This window comes from Coloeus monedula (assembly GCF_965178545.1).
Source record: "Coloeus monedula genome assembly, chromosome: 20".
In the NCBI taxonomy this organism is placed as follows: Eukaryota; Metazoa; Chordata; class Aves; order Passeriformes; family Corvidae; genus Coloeus; species Coloeus monedula.
In genome coordinates, this window is record NC_138800.1 from 10,151,002 (window position 1) to 10,169,727 (window position 18,726).

An 18,726-nucleotide genomic window follows, 5' to 3' on the forward strand; every position below is an offset into this window, starting at 1 on the left:
GGGATCTGTGCACTCCCAGGGAGTAGGAACTGCTCGTGATGCAGCCTGAGCACAGAGAAATGCCCCAGCCAGGCCTTCTGCAGACAATTCCCCTCAGCAGATTTACACTTGCTCAGGGATTTACTGGGTCAGAGCAGGGCACTGCCAGGACAAGGGCTCCTTTGGATCAAGTCCTTCTTGTTTCAAGCTCTTGGACTGCAGCTGCCACCAAACTCAGAGAGCACCATCTCAAAACTCTCCTCCATGAACCTACAGTCATATTTAACTGGAGAGAGGACAGAGGAAATTTTGGGGCGCAGCATGTACAAAAGCTGCCTGTCCTGCCATGAAACGAAGGCCTGGCCATCCCCAGAAGACTACCCAGTGGCACAGGAGAGGTGAGAAGCCCCAGAGGAGCCATCCCCATTCCAGTCCATGGTGGGGGGCAAGAGTCAAAAAGACCAGGGGATGAAGCTGCTGGACTCCCACCTCATACACAACCTCGGGCAAATTCCTGCTGGGTAGGACCTTCACCTCCCAACCCAGAAAGGGTCTATTTTACCCTGTTTGTAAAGCATCTACAGTATCCGTGGAAGGAGAAAAGAAAACCCAACAAACTACAGCGCTGTGCAGCTCAGCACAAACCCTCAGTGCCAGTCACTGGGAACAGGCTATTTATAGCTGAGGATCATTAACTGTATTAAAAAAGTTTGATGTTCTCTAACAATCTGTGTCATTTCGAAGCGCTGGCCTTCCCCCTGACGCCGGCTGATAACTGGAGCAGTGGTGCTGAATAGAGGTAATTATACACCAGTTCAATAGGCTGAGCCCCGCACCGAATGTGAGCGTGTCCTTTCCCCAGGGCTCTTATTTAAATATTATTCCAGCTCCCACAGCCAACCACAGGAAGAACACTGCTATGGCTACTCTCATAAAACTGCATAATTATGAATAATGCTTTAGTTTTTAACAAAATAAATCACCACACACTAAGAAAGTGCTTATTCCAGCCTAGTGCTGGAAGAGATTAAAATGCCAAGTAAAGCGAGGCATCCCACTCCTGAAACATCAACGCTCACTGGTATTTATCCATTTCTGCTGGCCACGGTGGCTACCTGGCTGTGGAGCACGGGCAGGGCTGGCAGGATCACTGCAGCACCTGGAGCCCACCACCAGGACAGAAGACCTGGAGCAGAGGTGCTGAGAATCATCTGGAACAGCGGGTCCTGCTATCACCCTGTTATCAGCCCCTGGGCAGGCTATTCCAGCCCCGCTCCAGACGTTACCAACGTGGCACACTTGGTTCTCATCCAGCTCAAAGTTTATCAGCTTGTAAGAAATGTACGGGCGAGAAAGCAGAGATAACGCGCGGCTGATCGTTATCAGAGGATATAAAGCTCTTGTGATATGACACATTGAACATACGGTTTTAAAGACTTAAATGTTTTGATCTGCTTCATGATGTCATTGTGGTTTCAGCCTGGTGAGCCTGACACCTGCCTGACACCACATTCCATCCATCTATCCTAGGATGGGTGATTTATCCTTTGCCACAGAGTGCAGAAGGACTGGGAAATAATGCAGCCCCCCAGGGGTGCCTGCATGGCCACTGCTCCGGCTGGGCATGCTCATGGCAAGCGCCAAAATCATCTCTGATCAGCTGCATGAGCGAGAGAACCTGTATGAAACCAGCTGTTGACTGTTTTGATGATTTCAACATCCATCCACCCCAGCTTATGTCAGCACCATCCAGCTAGACCCCACCTCATCCCATGAGCTGCCCCCAGTCTGGTCAGTGCAAGGGCTCAGTGGTCATCTGTGGGCAGAGCATCAGCCTGAGGGCTCGGGGGGACAGTGCAAACCAGGGGTTTCATGGCAGAAATCCCACTGGCATGAGCACCTCCTGAGCCCAGGCTTTGTGGGCTCTTTGCTGTTCTCACACAGAGGGTGGACACACCGTAACCCCATGGAGCCCCACGCTGACCCCGGGTGCAGCCAGGCCGCTCACCCTGCCAAGCCTTGCTGTGGTTTTCAGCACCTTCCCTTGAAACTCTCAAGAGTAAAGGCTCTCCTTCCAAACACTCCTTGTTTCTTGAGTTGCCACCACAACACAGCACTGGTTACAGTCCTTCCAGCCTGGCACAGCCTCACTCGTGCCCTGCCCCCGAGGAGGAGGAGGAGGGAGCAGGGTCTGGGAAGGGGTGTGCTGGCTTTGGCTGCTCTGCCCGAGTTGGTAAAGTGCCTTCAACACCACTCAGAGACTCTGCAATCCCAAAGCACATCTGCTCTGAGGGGATTTTCCTGACACACTTTCCTGGCAGATCCCGCTCCCTGCGCAGAGAAAGTTTCCAGTGATCCATCCCTGTGGCTCCTGCCTCCCACCCTGCTCTCTCTAGATAAAACCTGTGCTTTTCAAAGTTATCTTTTGCCCACAGGAGACGCATGCCAGAGCAGCCTTTCTGCTGGTCACTGATGGGAGCCTTCAATAGATCAGGAACAGAGATATTTCCACGTTTAAAATCAAGTTCAGAAAGACAGGTGGGAAAAGGGAAGGAAACATTCAGATAGTTGGAGGTTTTCTGACATTCTGGTAATTTTCCCATCTTCAATGCAAGAATAAAAGGTTTGGGTGTTTTATAAATAAATTCCAGCTTTAAATTCTGTATTTTTTTTCCTCCCAAAAAAGCTTTTCCCTAAAGAAGAGTTAAGTCTGACCAGAAAATGCAGGGAAGTTGCTGTTACCTATTTGTTGGAGGTCAGTACCTTCTTCACGTGTACCAAATACAGCCACCCCAACACCCTGCCCAGGAGATAACCTGATGCTCAAGGCCAAGGTGAGCAACGCCTGTCCTCAACTAATCAGCAGGTAATTAGTTGGAAGAATTCAGAATGAAGCTGCAAATGAAGAGTAAACCTTCAGCCACTAAATTCCATCCTCAAATAATGAGACTTTATTTTAATTTCACAGTAATAATATTGCCCAGCATCCCCTCCTCTTATTTACCTCCAGGAAGGAACATTAGCATAAAAAACATAATAAAAAATATCCAGCAAGCAGCTTTCACCAACTCCTGTGTATCACTCATCATTAAATTTGGGAATTAAGCCCTGTTAATGGACACAAACCATCATTTTGAGCGTGCAGGCAGTGTTAATATTTGAATAAGCCAACAACAACAACAAAACAGAGGACTAATACATGCATGGTCATTCTTTCGAGCAGGGAGGATTCAGTTTTCATTTTCACAGAATATTAAACCAAATTTTAATTAGATTATACCAGAGCCTCCCTAATAAGTGCTTGCAAGGGGAACTCCATTGGGCAGAAACATGCTCTGCAGTGGAAGAGAAGAACTTGCCAGTTAAGTGGCTTAATCACTGAAGAGCTTTGAGGTGGCTTCCTTGTTTTTTTCGTTGTAGCCACCTCACACTTTGCCAAGAGGTGTCAGAGATGTTTAGCAATAATAACTTCTCTGGAACAGGAGAAGTGAGCTTGACAAACAGGTAAAATCAGGAGAGAAGAGAAAAGGAACAAAAACCTGTCAATACCTGAAAGACATCCTGTTCCTTCCCAGTGACCCAAAACACCAAGGTTTGCTACTTCAAAACATCACAAAGGAACAGTCCCAAGGAACAGCTTGTCCACGGTGGGACTGGCGCTGTCCCCACTGGGTCCCTCCTGCACGGCTCATGAAGCTGCGCTCATGCTTGTGCGGTGGAGGAGAACTTAAAACCAAGCCAAGAAAAGCAAAGAAGGTTAAATTGTAGATGCAGCACCCCCCTTATGTAAGGGCACATCTGCCATGAAGGTCAGAGCTCCGGCGGCTGCAGCGGCGCTTGGCAGGGCCGGGCTGGGCTCAGCTGCAGCAACACCACCCCCAAACATCCCCTCCTCGCTCTGTCCCTCTTTACAGCCTGTCCTCCAGCTGGTACTGAACCTGAACACCAGACCCACCTACAACCAGCTGACCTCTCCCCTTGACAGAGTGTGCAGGATTCGAGGAGCTCTGAAGAGCAGGTTTTGAACTACATGGAATAAGGGGGTCTCTCCCCTCTCTCCACACTCCAACCACGAGGCACAGCTACTCCCTCACCTGGGTGACACCAGGGACCCTGTCACTGCTGCACAACTCCACCAGGTTGCTGTTCAAGTGCCAGCGTGTCCCAGGCTCCGTATGGGATGCAGGATTACTTAATCCCTGCGGTTCTTCTGAGAAGGAAGGTGCCTGCACACCCAAGTGTCCCCAGTCTAACAAGGAAGTTCTCAAAGGCAACCGAGAAAGGCTTCAAAAGCTGCCAACTGACTTGGCAATGAGCCGGAGCGATGAGGACATGGGCCCAGCCCTTGGGGTGCTGACAAACAGGTCCCTTTCCAGTGCCTCAGCCTGAGCATCCCAAAGCCACTGGTGGCCCTGGGGGCCCTCGGCCGCAGCTGCTCAGGGCGGTGGCTCCATGTGCCCCGGCCGTGCAGGGACAGCAGGATAGGACCAAACACACAGGACAGCCCCAGATTTACACATTTACCTCTGGTTATAAAAAACCACCAGCACAGCCCTGGCACGAGGTTTTCCAGCAGCAGAGGCCACACGCTGGACCATGGGTGACTCAGAAGGACCCAGACAGAACCAGGACCCAGCTCTGGCACTGCCAAAGTTGGCCATGGGTGACACGGCACAAAATCAGCTCCAGCTCAACGCGCTGAGTACAGGCTGCCCTAAATAAAGCACATCGTCCCCCCTCCATCAGCTGCACTTGTGACCAGTGGCCTTTTTAATATATTTTTCTTCCTTTATTTTTTTTTTTCCTTTCCACTTTTTACTCAACTGGCCCCCGTGTTTACAGCTCGCTGCAGCACAAATCCTTATTTCATGTCACCCACTGGCCCAAGTTGTCCCCACTCACTGTTTCTCCTAGACAAGTTAATAAGATGGAAGGCTCCCTGGAGGCCTCGAGCCAGCGAACATTATCACTTGGAAGCAAGGCAGAAATACTGACACATCGGAAATGACTTCAAGCCTATTAATTACCCTTTCTTCTCTGGCAGATCTTTGAGAGAGAGCTTGACAAATTGAAAGGAAGGAAAGCGCATCCTCCCTGTCCCAGGAGCCCCTACCCATGCCAACAACAGCAAAACACAGACATTCCCCCCCAAAAATTATTTGTTTTGTTATCAATTAAATCATCAAAAATTAGCTGAGACAGAGGCTGCCTGTCAGTGACAGATCTCCCCTTTCTCTTTGTGTTCCTATTTCCAGAGGCAAGATGCAAGTCACAGAACATGGAGCATTGGCACAGCCCTCCCACCCATCAGGGGACATGGAAAATGCTGCTGCCCTGGGAAAGTTTGGAGCTTCCCGTTGCTGAATGCCAGTGATCTCCATTCATATGATCCAACCCCTGCTCCTGATGCACTGTAAAACCCCCATGAATACCTCTCAGCCCCTCCCTCAAAATGTATTTTCAAATCCTTGCTGGCATAATTGATCCTAATTATTATAAGCACTAGATATTAAATGCATTCCTCCATGCAATGTGGCTTCAACTGTGGGCTTTCAGCAAAGTCTATTGTATAAATAAATGACTGGATTTCTTATTCAAAAGCTTCAGATGTGACAGTATTAATTCTGATGCAAAGTAGCCACGCAAGTCGAGATAAAGTCACTACCTGCCACTACGGCTTTATTTTTGAGGTGATTTTCATAATTTCTGGTTTAAAAAAGAAAAAAAAAAAAACAGCTCCCAAAATAACTGGAACAAAAATCTTCAGGCCGTTACCTAGAAAACTATCATTAAATCATTTGTTCAGTTTTTATTAGTATCATTGTAATTAAAGGGAATCATATTTCAAAAACATCTCTTCAACAGCACTTATCAAACCCCATCCCTGCAGCCTATCAATTAGGATTACAATAACCTCGCTCCCTTGTTGCCTTTGCCATTAGCATTTTGATTGAATGGCTGTTGAGAAGTGACTGGTACCAGAAGATTGTGTTCACAAAGTAACGTTTCTTTATTCGCTTCCATTGAAGCTTGTCTAGTTGTCTCCAGTTCCTACTCAAAAGAGACAAGACAGTTCCAAAAGCAGTAATTTTGATGCAGGATTATTTTTTTTTTCTTCTCAGCGAGGTGAGATAGATTGGGTTAGGCTGGACACAAATGCTATTCAATCACCTGACAACAGATTTGGGGGCTGCTCTTGGCTCTGACCTCGACACGCTCCGACCCTCGAACTCCCGGAGAGGTGTCAGGGCAGGAATGGCCCCAGCTATGTCCCCAACACCTGGGGAACACCCACAGGCCTCTGCAAACGCCCTTTTGAGAGATTCAATAAATAATAATAATAATTTATAATGCATGAACTACTTGGGGAAGTTTTTGGCTATGTTTATTGCTAGTAGTACTGAATGTAAAAGGCAACAATTTGTCAGCCAACCATGGGCACTTTGGGAATCTAAGGCAGAGAGCGGAGTTCTCCAGCCATAATAACGGCACTAACGAAGGACGGAGCAGCACCGAATGTCATCAGGAGGGGATGGATGCATTCCACCACTGCCATGAATTATAACAACCAGAGTTCATTAAATCTACCACATTAAAATAAAAATGACCTGCCATGTCAGACAGGTCTATTTACTGATATTCCCACTGCTGATGCCTCCCCTGATAAATCACATTCCGCAGCACAACCAGCAGCTATCCAAAAACATTTCAATTACTTGGATGTGCTGGTAACTCCAGCAGTGCTGGGTTACCCTACCAAAACATCACAATCCCAAAGTTCAGTGGGACAGCTTCGAGGAAAAAATAAAGTGACCCCTATGGGCTCCCTCTGCTCCCCGTGTGGCTGCAGGGACAGTCACTGGGTTAATATGGAATTCAGAAGGGAAGGATGAGAGGGGAATGTTCAGAGACCTCTGGCATGGCTGGAACGGGGCTGGCGCTGACCCCTGGCAGCACCTCCACCCCTGCGAAGGTGTGGAGCTCCCCAGGCCACAGCGTTCCCAGTGCCAACACAGCACCTGGCTGTGAGGGCAGGGGTCAGTCCTGCTGTGCTTCCTCCCTCTCCTCAGCCTCCTCCATCCCAACCCAGTTCCTGCACTCCTCGGGAAGGCTCTCCAGAGCCTCTCTCCTCCAGCAGCTCCGTCTCTGCTGGCAGGCAGCCAGGAGTGTGTAATGGTGCCAGGTAGCAATTTCATTTTTAAAATGCTCTTATCAAAGATTTAAGCTGAAAGATAAGAAGAGCACACTACATCATCATAAAGGAAACATTGTATAAGGCATAGTATTTTACAAATCAAAACAGTTATCAAAATGAAAAGGTATGAATATAAAAACAAATGGAGCCTGTGCTGTGGGGAGGAGGGGAGGGAGCTCTGGTTTCGGGGAATTGATCAAATTTCAGGTTTTCTTGACAAGTCTCAAAGCCTGTGAAGAATGGGAGCAGCGACACTTCCACTGTCATTTTAAAACAGAAATAAAATGTCAGGTACATTTACAGAGAGCATATACACACACACTTATTTATATGACTTTTCATATAAATAGATCTATAAATATAGATACATATTTTTCATACCATTACCCACGGCTGTTGGGTGCTTTTATCAAAGTCATCTGACCTGGAAAGCATCTGTTGTTAATACCACTGTTTTATTATTTATCAAATCCATTTCTTCATAGAATGACTAATTTCATACCCACAGCTGCTCCCATCTTCCCTCTGCAGCTGCTCCTTCCCCGGGCAGCCAGGCAGGTTTGCAGCCCATCTCCAGCTCCCACCACCTTCCTGCTGCTCCCAACCCCTCCTGCACCACAGGGGCAGGTATGGAACTGGCTCTGTGCTCCTGCCCTGTCAGGATGGAGCAGAACGAAGCCAAAGGGCCAGGAGAAAACCTGTGGGATACCACCAGGAGTGGGAGAATGGGAAACAAATCCCACCCTTCTGTAATCTGATTTTTTGTTTTCCTGCAATTGCACCCAGGCAGCACAAAAGCAAATATTTTTACCTTTTTATTAGTTTGGGTTTAGGGCAAAGAGGAACGGAGCTGCTAGAACAGGACCAGAAATGGCAAAAGCCAACCCCCTGCCAAGACTTAAAGTGATTTTAGCTCATCCAAACTCCCTGTGAGCTGACGGGGGAATATCTGTTGCCACAACGAAGGAAATTCTCCTGCCAGGCTTCTCCCTAGGGATCCTGTCCTAATTTCCAGTGCTCTGTGGAACACATGTGTTCACATGTGACTCCTGCAGTGGGTAAGGAGGAAGATCTCCATTACCAGGGCATTACTGTGACTGAAGTCAACCTCTCAACTCCCACCTGACTTATACTGGGGCTGGCAACAGTCCCAGCGAGAGTAAATAGGGAGAAATGGCTTTGTGGTCAAAGTGTGAGCCACGAACCCAGCCTGATCCATGCTCAGCATTTTCATTCCAACATCTGACCTGGGATTCACTGGGACAACGCAGGGCTCCATTCCCTACACAGCTAGAAAGGGGTTTGGAATCACTCATGGGAGGGCTGAGGAGGATTAACGGTACTGGATCTCTTCACTCCTGATTTCCTCCCACATCAGAGAATTCAGGAAGCTCTTGGCACTGGGAAGGTGTTTTAAAATGGGGAGCAATCACTGAGTTACTACTCTAGCTGAACGTAGTTTTCTGGTCCAGAAAACACTCAATAAATTAAAAAGATAAAACCCACAACCCAAATGTGCCGACCTGCAGTTTTCTGAAAGAAGCCGTTTTTCAACTTATTCTATCGGATCCAGTGAAAAAAGCACCAGATGTTTTTACTTCAGCTTATATATACAAAAACCACACAGCATAAGCAAAATCACTCCATGCCAGGACATATTCATCAAACTAATTAAAGAAACCTTCCATTTCCACCCCCCTGACAAGCCCTCCTTTGGCAACAGAGTCACTTTCAACTTCTGCCTTGCAGAAACAGCCCTGGGAGCAATTGCTGCTCCCCCAGGAGGGACACACACTTGAGCACATGTTCAGGTACCTGTACACCTGTGCACCTACAGCTCGGATGAGCATCCCCCCCGAACTCCCAGCACTTTAAATGTCCAGAAACAGAACCCCAGCCAGGGATGTGAGGACAGGGGAGAACAAGTGGCGGAGCCTGCTCTGATGGAGGCTCAGGGGCAAAAGCTTCGTTACCAGCGTTATCTGTGTAACCTCTGTTTCTGCTGAATCTCAAGATTTAGGGGATAGAGGATGTGTTATCTGTTTAAACAAATCACCAGGAGGTTTTTACATATGGCAATGACCTTGTGCAATTAAAGGCACAAGGGGCCCAGGCACAACGATGGAGGTGACTCATTCCAGGGCGACAAACCAGCCCCTTCTCTGCAACATCCTCCTCACCTTCACTGCGAGGGCTCCAAAAGATTCATTATCAAACTCAACCAAGAGAAAGCACAGGTCTGTGAAAAACAAAAGCTCCCCCTGTGCACGCTGGAGAGGACTTGCCCAGTCTGCTCCCTGTGATCCACTGGGAGAGGGAACCAACACACCAGGGAGCGAGTGAGGCAGCGTCTCTCTCCATTTTCATATCACATTTTTGGGCACGTTGCGAGGAGCTGCCTGTTTTCTCAAGGTCACCATGCTGATTTTAATTCTGCCTGTTGTATGCAGACTGCCCGTCTATGGAAATGCTGCATTTTGTTCTCCTCCCGTTTCTGGCCTTTCCTCAATTAACATTTCCAAACAGTCCCACAAGGCTCAGAGTGCTCCCTGCTAATCACTTGGCTCCTGCATTCAGGAAGCAAAAGGGGTTGGGTTCCATCAGCTGGGTAGATTCATAAGCAAAAACTTATTTGTGGCTTTTAGGGTTTCTTTCTGCTCAGAGATCATCAGGATTTGTGTTAATTTCTCTGTCACTCAAGCTGGCTGCTCGGCAGTGACACTGAGAAGGCAAACTGAGCTCGTATTAAATGACCTCACTCTCAAGGCAGCCTCAGCCGGGCACACGATGTGGTGTCTCTGACACAAGCTCACCCCCTGCAAGCGTGACAGAACCATGATCATCATTTAGAAAACTTCTGAAATATTTGCACAATGCTCACTTTATGTTTCTTCAAGAACCTTGCAGAGACCAGGTGGCTCTGCTGATTTCCTCTGCCCTCTCCAGTACAACTGTGGTTTAGCTGCGTTGGTATTGATGCACTTCAGGACTAAGTGAATGAAGATTTTTCTCTTCAAGACAAAGACCATGAACAATAGTTCCATGGGAAGGAAATGCCTCATTCCTGCTCGTGGTCCTGCCCTGGACACCACAGACACCTACAAGAGCAGCACTGCCCTCTCCCATCTCTGTGCCTCTGCTTTCCCACCTGCGGCATCAGGATATCAGCCTCGGATCTGCAAAACCATCCTTTACTGCACCCCAGAAAACTCAACTGATATTTGAAAAGCTGTTTAAGATCCTGTGCACAGGTGCCACAGAAGATGCTGCATTTCCCCAGACAGTTGTGCACTCTGGCTCTGAGGCTCCTTCCTGAGCTGTTTCATTCTGGGGAGGGTGAGCGCTGGGGTCTGAGCCCTTCAGCCACCATCTCCTCAACTTGCACAAGGGCTGATTGAAAGGATGCTGGAAAAATCCAGGTCAGAAAGGTCAGGCTGCACAGGGCTCTCCTTCTGGGCACAGAGAATTAAGTGATTTCTTTACCTGTGATGGCCATGAAGACAAGATACAAATGAGTTTACAACCTGACTGTTCTTTACAACGAGCGTTTAAGTTGGTATTTAACGTAAAGTCTCTGATACTGGAGGTTCCAAATGAATTGTTGGGCTGAGTCTGCAGCCTTTACTGGAGGCTGGAGGGATTTTTTTTCCTAATTAGTATTACTATTGCAGTTTGTTCGTTAAACAAGAAAATAAAAACACCAGCCCCTTTCTCGAGTGCTGCTGCAAGTGGAGCCTCTCCCCTTCTTCAGAGAAAGCATCCACAGGCATCTCTTCCTTGGGTGCACCCCAGCCAGGGCAGCTGCTCGCTCCGTCTCGTACTCTGGATGGAATTTTCATTATGGGTATAAAATTAAGCAATAAGGTCTGACAGACAGTCCAGAGCCGGGCAATTATTCCCAGCCTCAGGTGGCATTATCCAGCGTGAGGCCAGGGGCAGGATGACTGTAACCACCTGAGACGTTCCATAATCGCCTGGAAAAGCGTGGCCAGGAACCTGATTTGCTATTCCAAACTGGAGCCCGCTGGGATGCGGGGCTCACACTGGCCTGTGTTTATTTTTACACTTCACATCAGGTGCACCAGCCAGGAAATTAAAAGACAAGGGAGATGGATCCAAGAATTGGCAGCTTTTCGTTTTTGTTTTGTGTTTATTAACACCAAAGCAGGGAGCAGGACAGAGCAGGACAGAGCTGGGCGAGCCACGGGCATGGCACTGCCCCAGAACAGCTGTCACCCTGCCCCAGGGGGACACTCACAGTCCCCATCACCTGATGAGAGCCTAAGGGCAACAAACTGGTGCCAAATAGGAAACTTGGGAAGTGGCCCCCAGCCCTGAGAGCAGAGCAGCTCTCCTCATGCTGCTGCCATCCCAGCTCCTACCCTGGATCCCCCAGCCTGGAGAACTGGTGACACGGAGCAGAGATGTCAGGGCTGCTCTGCAGCGCTGCAGCCGTTAATGTGTTTAAGAAATGAATATTTATAAGGGGGGATGTAATATTAAAAACACACACATATAAAATATTAACATGGCACATGTCACTGCTGCAATCTAAACAGACAGGTGTGACTGATGGTGTTCACTGATAGGTGTGTAAATGGTAAATAACATTAACTAATGAATCTTCACAGCCCTCACGTGAAGTTTAGAAGCAAATATTTGCTTAAAAATTGCTCCAAACCCTCTGTGTGCAGCTACTGCTCCCCTGATCCTCCGGAGAAGATGAACACTCCTCAGCTCTGTCACCGAGGGTTAAATCTCTCTGTTGCCAGCCCCAGGTCCCTGGGATGGATTTCACGGGGAGGGAGCGGTGTGGAGCCAGAGCTTCCCGCAAAACAACCGCACTCTCTGGAGTCCCATTTATGAAGTGATACAGCTGACAGGGGAATAAAAGCCCATCTCATCTCGGAAAGCAATAACAATAACACTGCCTCCATTTATAGCTTATGTCACACTTTTCATCCAAAGCCCTTAAAGCACTTTATGTTTCAAAAAAACATCATCACCATGTCTACGGATGCTTTTCCCCAAATCTGTGGGTCAAACCTGCTGGAGCAGCTCTCGCTCAGCCCCAGCCTCCTAAAAAGCACAATCTGTGAGCTGAGGGAAGGCTCCCTCCAACCATTTCTAAGGATACTCAGTGCTATAGCCAGGCTGCTGCCAAGAAAAGCTACTCTCAAAATGACCAAATTAGGCAATTATTTCTATATATTTTAACTACTCTTTACTCAAAACTGCCTGGGGACGTATTTTTAAATGCACATGACCTTGCCTGACTTGAGGGAGATGGCGATAAACAAATAATTGCAGTGACTTAATTATATTTATATCTCATCTATAAAAATATCAATTATAACCTCAGAGATCAGCTCCAGAACTGAGGTCCAGCCAGACAGAACACAAAAGGCTATTTTTTCTCCTCAGAAAAGCCTCCTCCTTCGCCAAGGCACAGCCGATATCCCTCTAACAGCACCACTCCTGTCTCTCCCAATAAACACAACCATTACACCAACTGCTTCCACCTGGACAATTTACTTTCATGCACTGGAATCTGCTGGATGGACATGACCCTCACATTCCTCCTTGAGAGCGGAGCCCATGGGAAGGATGGGAGAACCCCTGTGCTCTGGGGTGTGGTTTTAGTGCCATGGGGGGCACCAACCTCTCAGTCTGAGTTCTGTGGGTTCAGATCAACCCCCAGCCTTGGGCACAGCAGTGTCCACGATGCCATGCGTGGGTGCCAGTGGTCTCCTGGTGTCCCGCTCAGGGCACGGTGGGCACCTCCTGCAAGGGCCTGGGAGCCAGAGGGATGCTCACCCATCACCCAGCCCCAGGCACACCCAGGTGCCCCCCAGCCCCTGCCTGGGCACCCTCCTTGCAGCAGGAGAAGCAGGGAGAACTCTGCATCAGCTGCAGAAACCCAAGTGACCGCAGAGCTCTGCCGCCATCAGTGTCTGTCTCTGGATATGGTTTAACCCCTAACACGTAGGATGTTGTCTGCACCCCACAGACAGCCTGCCTCGCTTTAATTTTGTTTAGTTTTAAGATTAAAGGAGTCCAAATCACAGGCTGTCACTTCCCTCCTCTCTCTGCTGCCATCCTTAACTGTGCAAGAGGGTTAATTGATATGAAAATAACTCTGGGGGCTGGACGGCTTTGAAAAACATATAGTATTACACTCAGTACCCGCAATTACAGCTTGGGGGATTCAGTCACTCAACATCTTAGGCTTTTTGCGAGTCCAAGATGTGGGGCTGCTGGGATGCAGGTCCTGGACAGCTTCTGGGGTGGCTGAAGGCTGCAGGCACCCATGGAACAAGCACAGGCTGGGCAGGGATTACCCAGGGCTGGGACCAAGAGCATCCCACTGAGATACAGAACCACTGAACCCCCTTCTCCCGGCTTATCTCTACCCCATGCTGGGATCAACTCAGGACAGGCCGCTCTTGCACCCCTCAACTGATCTAACTGTCCCTTCCCTCCTCTTCCTCCACAAGCAGCCTGCTGGTCTGGTGCTTTTTCTCAGCTTTGCTGGAAACAACAAACCCTCCCTGGCTGTGGGATCAGGATCGCCTGGCGCAGCAGAGCCCAAGGGCACGGCCCCCACCCCAGCACACTGAAATGCTTCCTGGAGCTCCTCTCCATAATGAAGTTAGAAGGACATCATCATCCTGCCAGGCTCCCTTCACTCCCAAAGATCAATAACTAATGCTGGACTCCAGATTTTATCTGCACTTTGCAAGGGTAACAAAATAACACCACCCTCTTTTTTTTTTTCTTTCTTTCCAATTACTGAATCCTTTCAAGATTGACCCAGTAATTTTCAGCTCTATGAAATTTTAGGCAGTGAAGAAAGTGACAGAAGTGATCTGCCAGAATGTTGGGAGAACTTTTGCGTGTGGTTTTTAGAGGAGTGCAGAAATACAGTGTACAGAAATACAGGATCACCAATGCTTTCTTTCCAAAAAGAAAGGGCACCTAAACAAGCTGACCCAGGGATATTTATCAAGTGCTGGTTCTCTGTGTGCCCACTGTCACAGCCAGGAGAACCCTTGGAAGGAGACATCCCAGTGATTATTGGGATTGTCTTGCCTACAATACTCCAAAATTAACCACTCCAATTAAACTCTCAGATTTTGCAGCCTGCCTTTAATACAGCTAAATAGATCAGCATGAAATGTAAGAGCTGAGTCTTATTTTCCTTAGAGAACATCCAGGAATAGCTGGACATTAACATACTCCAGCAGAGGCACAGCATGACTGGCCTGATGGCATTTTTAAGGTTATAGAATCATAGAATCGCTGAGGTTGGAAAAGACCTCCAAGATCAAGCCCACCACAGAGACAAAGTGCTCCATGCCAGGCACGAAGTTTTATTTTGGGTGGGGTTTTTAATCCAGGGTGAGCAGTTTTGAAAATCCCTCTTCCTCTGCCTGGTTCAGTCTCTGCATTTCCACCAAGCAGAGCTGGTGCAGGTGAGTTACACACTCCCCAAATACACACACAGGAGCAACACACACGTGCCAGAATTATGTCAACAAACCCTCTCGATTTGCTTGCAAGGAAATTTATCTCGCCTTCTAGCAGTAGGGAGTGAATTTTAATCCTTTTCCCTTTCCGTGCCCACGATGATTATTCCAGGCATAGACTAACGACAGCAAACCACAGCGGATATTTTATCTGCCATTCCTCTTTCCCGTGGCTAATTTGAAGATACAGATTGCAACCCACAAGTGGTTTTAAGAATTGCCATTAACACTGTTGCTGCACACTACCGCATTTTAAACATGCTTCCAACACAATCAGAGTGTCACAATTTGTAAAATCTGGGGCGATTTTATCGGCGGTTGAGGCGGCAGAATTCACTTCATCACCACAGCCCTGAGCCAGTTCATTAGGCTGATTAGCGTAGCTACCTGTACAGAGCAGGAAAAAATGCCACAAAAGGCTGGATAAATTCAAGCGTGAAGATGAAGAGGACTCTTACTCTGCCTTTTACACTTGATTTTTCCTTCCACCTGTACTTTGCAGGGGTAAGGACCCAGAGCTCAGTCCTTTCTCTCCTTTGGCAGCTGTGCAGCCCCTCGGCACCGTCCAGGCTTCCCCAGTCGCAGGATTTTTGGCTAATCCCAGCAAACAGGCAGCATTGTCCTTCAACAGGGTAAGCCTGTTCCCTGGGATACAGCCTCCCAAACAGAGCTCACCCTCCTGGGTGCCAGAGAACTCCCTTCTTTGCCAGGAGAGGGACTCCAGCCCACCCTGTCCCCAGCATGACAGACCTGGGTGCAGAGCCTGACTCTGTGGAGCACAGGGAAGGTTGTGGGGTAACATCACATTGGCATTTGGAGCCTGCTTTGGTCCTTTGGGGCTCATTACCCAGGTTCAAACCTGCAGGCTCCCTGGCACACTGCTGCAGGCTCCCCAAAGAGCACAGAAACGCTGAAGCAGGGCTGCTAGAGCAGAGCTCAGCACTAGCAGAGCACAGACACCACTTGCCGTGCCCTCCCACCTCGGGAAGTGCTTACAGCAGCACAGAGCCACTGGCGGGGGACAGAGCAGGGGTCACCTTGAGGAACACCAGACAAGCATCCTGCAGAAAGCACAGGAAGGGCTCACACACCACTGCTCTGCTTTAATGTCCCTGCACAGCCTCCTGCTCACCCCGGCAGCAGAGCCTGGGCAAAGCAGGCACAAGGTGGCTCACTGCAGGCACAGCCAGGTGGGAACTCCAGGATTCTGGACATTTCAGCAAATTGAGACTACTTCCACCTGTCTCAGAGGCCAAACCTGCTGAGTACATGCCTTGCTGGGACCAGACCCCTCAGCTCTCCTTGCCTCCAGACCACAGAGCCATGGGGCCCTTGTACCCAGCACCAAAGCTCCACATCAGGCAGCTTTTAAATGCAACAAACAACGTGCCGACATCCTGAATGGAGAAGAGTATTTATGGTCCGTTTAAGGGTGACTGCATGGAGAAGGGTGGAAAATTCCCTGGGCATAAAAGAAAGTTGTCAGGGGTTGAACTTTTCAACCTAAGTAAGAGCTTGAAACAGGTCCCTGTTACAAATGGATAGGCACTGGCTGTTCACACACCCTCTGTGGCTCGGAAAAGCTGATCTTCCTGAGCAATTCTTGTGCTCACTGCTGAACTTTCCAGGGTACTATGATCCCTGACTTTGGAGAGGAATCAGTGCCTGGGAGGGAGCTGCTGGAGAGAGAGGGAGGGAATGCTATCCCGGAGGCTTGCCTGACTCACGCAGCCATCTGCTCACACTGAGTTTCTTGTTACAGCAAACATCAGAGCAGTGAGGGTTCAGAGCACGCTGGGGTCAGCTCTGCTGACCCTGTGTGGAGATGAAGGTGAGGGGAGGCGGCTGTCCCCCTCTCCCCTTCCCGGGGCTCCCATCCTGGATGGGCACAAGCTCCTTCCCACCCCCTGGCAGCCTCCCCAGACCACTTAGAGCAGCTGCCACCTCCGTGCCTGAGACAACAACCAGATCAACCCCGGGGCCGGAGCCAGCGGCAGCCCCGGCGCTGAGCCCGCGCCGTCGCACGGGGGCAGGAGCCACGCGCTGCCTCCCAGCACCACGGCAGAAAATCCATCTCCAGTGGAGGGCAGGGAACTGGGCCTTGGGGCCTGTCCCCAGGGCAGCTCCTGTTGGCTGCTCCCAGCAGAACACAGTGCTGCCAGAGCTCGGGAATGCAGTGGGAATGGGAACAGCTCTCCGAAAGGCACAGCAGCATCGTTTATTTCCACTGAAAAGAATGGCCGTGACAGAGAAAATAATCCTCAGCTCCTCTTCACAGAGCTGTACAAGGAATGATGAAACCTCGTCTCTCTCGAGAAATATGTGCAGAGAAATTCCTCTTCTGGAGATCCTGCTTGTTTAGAGCTACCACCACCGGAGGACGGTAGTGTTTCTGAGTGTCACTCAGTTTCACAACTCCAGCACACTTGAAATCCCAGTGGATGGCTTTAGCACCTTCATTTCCTGGTGTTTCAGCTTAACTGGCCTTATGCCCAGCTTAACTAATGCCAGCCACCTCGGTACAAACCCGCTGCTTCCCGGCAGCCTCAGCACATCCAGCTCCACGGGATTTACCCTCTCCAGGGTGCCTGACAATGGTCCTCCCAAAGTAAGGTCATTAGACTGACCAGGAAAGTCACTTCTAACAAGAAAATCCAGTGCATGAGGCATGCCATGCCAAGCAGCCCCTCCCTCTGCTACCTGCAGGACAGAGGGATTTAGCACCATGGATTTGGCCACCAGCTCATCACACTGAATGCGGTTTTGGCTCCCCCATGCAGAAGCTGCCACAACACTGCAAGGTCAGAGCTCCCAACCCCTCTTACCTCTATGCCTGTTGGTCGTCTTGTCAAACATTAGCATGGCATCCTCTACCTGCAAGACAAAGAGGGGAGAGCTGTGCTTTAACATACGCTGGCAACTCGAACTCAGCACACACACCAGGGAAGGGGGACACAGCAGGAGCAGCCTGGATGGAGCAGAACTCCTTGGTTTTGGCCAGAGGCAGCTCCTCATTTTGGAAACCTGTTGCTTTCCCCCTCCCGGCCCTGGCTGACATCTGATCCTGAAGCGGAAAAGTGACCACTGAAAGTGTTGGCCCTAAACAGCCAAATATTTCAGCAGCTCTTCCATTTCACATCAATCCCTGGCCGTGCCTCATCTCCCTTTTGCAGGGAGACAGGAAAGGGCCAAGGGAGGAACTGTGGATGCAAATCAAGCCCATGACTTCTCCAAATTAGAGACACTGTCTTGGCTGAGAATTAGGTTAAAAGAGGTATGAGCAGGGTAAAATCTGGTCAGCCAAGAAAGGTATTCAGAAGTTTTCAAAAGGGCCTTTGAAAAGCTGGAGGAGAAGGAAGAGGGAGGAGGGAGGAAGTTTAATTCGCATCAGGCTCGGCATTTCCACTTCAGAAGAGAGATGACTGATGAAATGTATTGAAGTGCAACCAAATTGCTTTCAACTTTCATTAGGATTTGCATGATTTATTCCACCTCCATTTAATCTGTGCAGCCACACCTAAAATTTTGCACTTATTGCACAAGGATATTGTGCTGGGTTTGATTTCCCAGCATTATCACACCTTGAGCTGGTGCTCTGAGGCTGCAGGAGCGGGGGCAGGTGGGTCCCGTGTGCCACCAGACATGTCCTGGGCAAGCTCTGAGATGAAATTACAGACTTGCAATTCCCTGTTGTAAACTCAGGGATGATGAAAACCTGTAACAGTGAATTGCAGAAGGTGTTGCAGGAAGGAAGAAGAACTTTAAAGAAAAGGTTTTATCCTCTAAAGGACTCTGCTGCTTGGCGGGGGTGTGGCTTTGGGACTTTTGTTTGAGGTTTTTGGATTTTTTTTCCACCGGTAATTTTTCTGTACTTCCTTGTGCTTGTATTCTGGCTTTCTATGAATCATTTGTTTTAGCTGAGTGATTACAATGCAGTTACACACTCTCCTCATGTCACAGCGTGCCACTGAAGGTCTCCCTGTCCCCCCAAATGTCCTCTTAGGCAGCAGACAGACATCCAGC

General features: G+C 49.1%; 1 protein-coding gene across 11 annotated transcripts in view; it reads right to left on the reverse strand.

Moving 5' to 3' along the window:
* MSI2 (musashi RNA binding protein 2) overlaps positions 1 to 18,726 on the reverse strand; it is a 207,976-nt gene that overhangs the window by 62,791 nt on the left and 126,459 nt on the right. For all 11 annotated transcript variants that reach the window (XR_014226992.1, XM_082294644.1, XM_082294650.1 and 8 more), the window contains exon 7: positions 17,529 to 17,577. Coding sequence is in view for 10 of the 11 variants with exons in the window: in XM_082294644.1 (XP_082150770.1) it covers positions 17,529 to 17,577 (49 nt within the window). In the remaining variant the exon portion in view is untranslated. The remainder of the gene's footprint in view (positions 1 to 17,528; positions 17,578 to 18,726) is intronic.